The sequence below is a fragment of the Musa acuminata genome, chromosome BXJ3-8 (assembly GCF_036884655.1).
Source record: "Musa acuminata AAA Group cultivar baxijiao chromosome BXJ3-8, Cavendish_Baxijiao_AAA, whole genome shotgun sequence".
Classification (NCBI taxonomy): Eukaryota; Viridiplantae; Streptophyta; class Magnoliopsida; order Zingiberales; family Musaceae; genus Musa; species Musa acuminata.
In genome coordinates this window covers 20,545,127-20,548,933 of record NC_088356.1, presented here as the reverse complement: position 1 = coordinate 20,548,933, position 3,807 = coordinate 20,545,127, and the positions used below count along the sequence as shown (strand labels likewise).

Sequence of the window (3,807 nt, the reverse complement as noted above, 5' to 3'; positions counted from 1 at the left end):
ATGGCGCTTGGCTCGGATTCATCGAAATTGAACTTCGCACCCGTCTACGCTTCTCGTACAGGAGGAGACTGTCGAGCTTCGTATTAAAATAACATTCCCTTATTCCCAGCAGATAACACAACAGATAAATCCGCGCCGCGGATGCGAAGATCCACCGTGGCTACCAGCGTTAAGAAACAACAAATCAACCATGGCATCGTCGTCCTGGCCATGCGCCACCTAGCCGCTAAAGCATTCACCTTACTCTTCCTCTCCAACCTAAAAGCTTATTTTATGCCACCTTCGTGCATATCCTTCTCGCGCGAGGATAAGAACGGAGACGATGACCAGCGTACGCTGCGGCGCCCTACCTCATTAAGAAGCATACGCTGCAGTGTCTGCACGCAAAAGAAACAACCATGGGTTCTCTAATGGCAGGATGGAGTTCTCCGTTTCAGGATCCTAACCATGGTATGTATGTCGGTGACACTCATGTCGAGTTGGGCTGTTCGACGACGTGACCGTCGATCTATATCTTACCCTCCGTTTGTCTTGACAGTCAAGGTTCAGAGGAACAGATCACTCACCAGAGGAGAGATTGATGCATTCTGGAAAGAAAAGAAGTCCAAGGAAGAATATGTGGGCGCAGTCAACGGTCTTGTGGATAGTAATCAGGTAGCACACGTATCTTATAACCATTTTGCATAGCAGTGGTGTTATGTCCATCTCTGGTTTTTGTTTTTGTTACAGGAGAACATAAACATAGGGTCCAGCGAAATGCTACAACCATCAGGGGATCTGCCACCGCGTGATAGGAAGCAGAGCATTCTGAACAGTAGCTCCAAATCCGACGCTGACATCCTTAAGACAAATTGCTGGTATGATTATGATAAATAAATAAATAAATATATATATATATATATATATATATATTTAATCTTCACCTCTTTGTCTACTCATACATAGTCTGAAGTCTGGGCCATCTTCAACTCAGAAAAAGGACATTCTGGATTTGAAGATGCTAAGAAACTGTTCCAGAAGTTATAGATTTTTAAACTATCGATAATTTGATCTGAACTCGATGATGCTTTGAGTATAAATCAGTTGTATTGAATTCTGCAATTTCACACAACATTCAAGTCAGACGAGCACTCCCCGTTGACCAATTGACAGTGAAAACTTGGTAGCTCAAACCATCTGAAAGCTCAAAAATATAATTTAGGACATAAAAAAATGTAGTAACTCATTTCATGATAGTTTATGGATTCCGAAAGATCCATTGCTTGCTATTCTACACCTTTTCGCTATAGAACACACTCTTAAGCTAACAGCCGTGTGACACATGAATATATACACACGTGTACATGAGCCTGTGCATCAGCAGTACTTGTTTGAAGAGGTCACCAGGTATGAGATCTTACAGAAACATCAATAACACGACAACAATGGAATTCAAGCTCCAGACTGCTTCGAGAATCCGAGCCTTTTTCAACTAATATATGTACATTGTGAATGAACAGGTGGACAAGGAGCAGTTATGCGTTTCTAAATGCAATTCCTGTAACGTCCATGGAAGGTCCTTCTTACAAATATGCGTCACAGTACCCTGCGTCAGACTTATGCTTAGCAAACCGTGCAGCCTATACATATTATTAGACAACTACTTTGTAGGTCACTAACGAGGTGGTGGGTGTGGTGTGTGTTTGGATGATACAATGAACATGAAAAGTGTACTGCTTGTAGATATAACTCCTCTGGTAGTGTAGAGAAGAACGGCATGTATGATTTTGCGGTAGAACTTTTGGATTACTGTACATATGTCCCTGTACGAAAGCTGTGTTGTGTTTATCAGCATATTCTAAATGTGCTAGTTGGTGGTGTTGCTGATTTGTTGGCGGATCGTTCATCTTCACTTATCTGGTTCCTGTAGATTATTACTCCAGCAATATCCACCACTTGTGGATATTGCATTCGACAAAACAACCAGAGTCCAAACTTCTGGATGTATAGTGCGAACACAATTGTTTCAAAATTTATCTAAAAGTGTTTAATGGAAACAATCGTCTTAAAGCACCTCTTTAGATAAAATAAGCAAAAGAGTTATATGTAAATTCTCTGGTGACATTTTTAATTTTTTTTAATGTATTTCATAAAATATAAGAATACTATTGAGATGAATAAAAAGATAGTATAACGTAGCAGCACTTTCACAACTTGAAAGCGTAGAGAAGAAACGAATCATAAAGGTCTACAAAACTCGAAAGACATACGATCAATATCATGCGACCCTTGAACAATTATCACTAATCAATATCATGCAGAATGTCTCCCAAGCTAAGATCTAGAGGTGGCCTGTCGGTACGATACGTTTGAACACTAAGATACAAAAAAAAGAATTGAGATTCAAAGGTATTTTAGAGGCTGGATGTTTTTCTACTCTGAGTTGAAATTTGACTAATATTTAATTTATGTCCTCGTCTATCTCTTCTCCAGGCTTTTCCAATACATCAGTACTCATGAGGATGCCAAATCGATTAACGATTGTGACTACTTTAAAAGCATCAATCATAATAGATGAATGCCTAAAGCAAATCACAAGATGAATCCATGTTTGCCATAATCTTTCTTCCTTCAACAAGGCACTACTTCTGACTTCTGGCATCGCATCACCATAGTCGAGTTTAGTATTCAGGCTCGTTGATTCTACTAATAATTGGCAGCATGTGATGCCAAATCTTGAGCCTGAGAAGTTGGAATAATAGATTATGGAAAACTCTAGTCAAATCAGATGAAATAGAACTAGAAAACTGTCATCTTACCCTTCGAGTTCCTCACTAATTACATAGTAGGAAATGTGTTAATTAGTAGAACCAAGAAATACCTCTCTGCTTGATATAGTATGCTTTATATATTCTGCTAGATTTTACGACTCTTTATAATTGGATAAGATATATATAATATAACTAATTAGATTCTGATTACATATATTGGTCAATAGAAAAGAAGTCCACTTAAAATAGGATTTCTTAGAAGATAATTTTGATGGGACGAACTCTCCTAATTACTTATCCTAGACTCTCTTTTCTCACCTATAAATAGATAAAACTTTTAGGGACTAATAAAAAAAAATAGAGATTATAGTTAAGGGATTAAAGTCTCTCTAACTCTTCTCCCTAACCATCAATCTAAGTGGTCCTGTGAAAGGATAGGAAGAGAGGAGAAGAATCTAGTTCCTCTTTGCAGATTGACAACGATCTTGGATCTAAAGACGGTGCCCTTGTAGATCAAACAAAAATCTCTTTTTCAGATGACATTAAAAGGTATGCATCGTAAAACTAGATCTAATTATTTGATTTCAATCCTAGCATAAAAGATTGTTTTCGTATTTCGTATAGCATATTATAGATTGTATGCTAATAATTGGTATCAGAACCAGGTTCTTGAAATCAAATACATTAGATCTATTATTTTTGTTTACGATGCATGAATGATCCTTATTCTCTAATGATCGCGAAGCAGTAATGGTTGTCATCGACCTTGCTACGTACAGCCAGCAAATCTATTGGCGACAAAGGTGCGCTGGGCAGTGTGTGCGCCGCAGCACAGTAGGCGACAGTCGTACATAGGAATCACAACGCCCATGCGATGGCCGCACGCAAGTAGAACCCATCCATGCGTCGGCCACACAAAGGTAGCCCCGCGACAGCAGCGACAGAGGTCGCGCGTAGGCAGCGGCAACGACAGCGGTCGTGCGCGTGCAGCGGTAGCACCGCACATGCAGGTGGCGACAGTGGCAGCACCCCATGCGCAGGCGACGGCGTCGACGCA

The 3,807-nt window shown here is 39.9% G+C and overlaps 1 protein-coding gene across 1 annotated transcript; it reads left to right on the top strand.

Moving 5' to 3' along the window:
- The first annotated feature begins 318 nt into the window (after positions 1-318).
- On the top strand, positions 319-1,909 carry LOC135644156 (uncharacterized). The gene is made up of 5 exons (XM_065161617.1): positions 319-450; positions 539-654; positions 730-857; positions 1,500-1,580; positions 1,723-1,909. The coding sequence occupies exons 1-5, from the start codon at positions 399-401 to the stop codon at positions 1,907-1,909; spliced, it is 564 nt and encodes a 187-aa protein (XP_065017689.1). The 5' UTR covers positions 319-398.
- The last annotated feature ends 1,898 nt before the right edge of the window (positions 1,910-3,807 follow it).

Excerpts from the sequence above, each read along its gene's own strand:
- LOC135644156 (XM_065161617.1), top strand. The coding sequence starts at position 399 with ATGGGTTCTCTAATGGCAGGATGGAGTTCTCCGTTTCAGGATCCTAAC. Across the intron at positions 451-538 it reads GTTTCAGGATCCTAACCATG|TCAAGGTTCAGAGGAACAGA; the intron begins GTATGTATGTCG and ends TTGTCTTGACAG. Across the intron at positions 858-1,499 it reads ATCCTTAAGACAAATTGCTG|GTGGACAAGGAGCAGTTATG; the intron begins GTATGATTATGA and ends GTGAATGAACAG.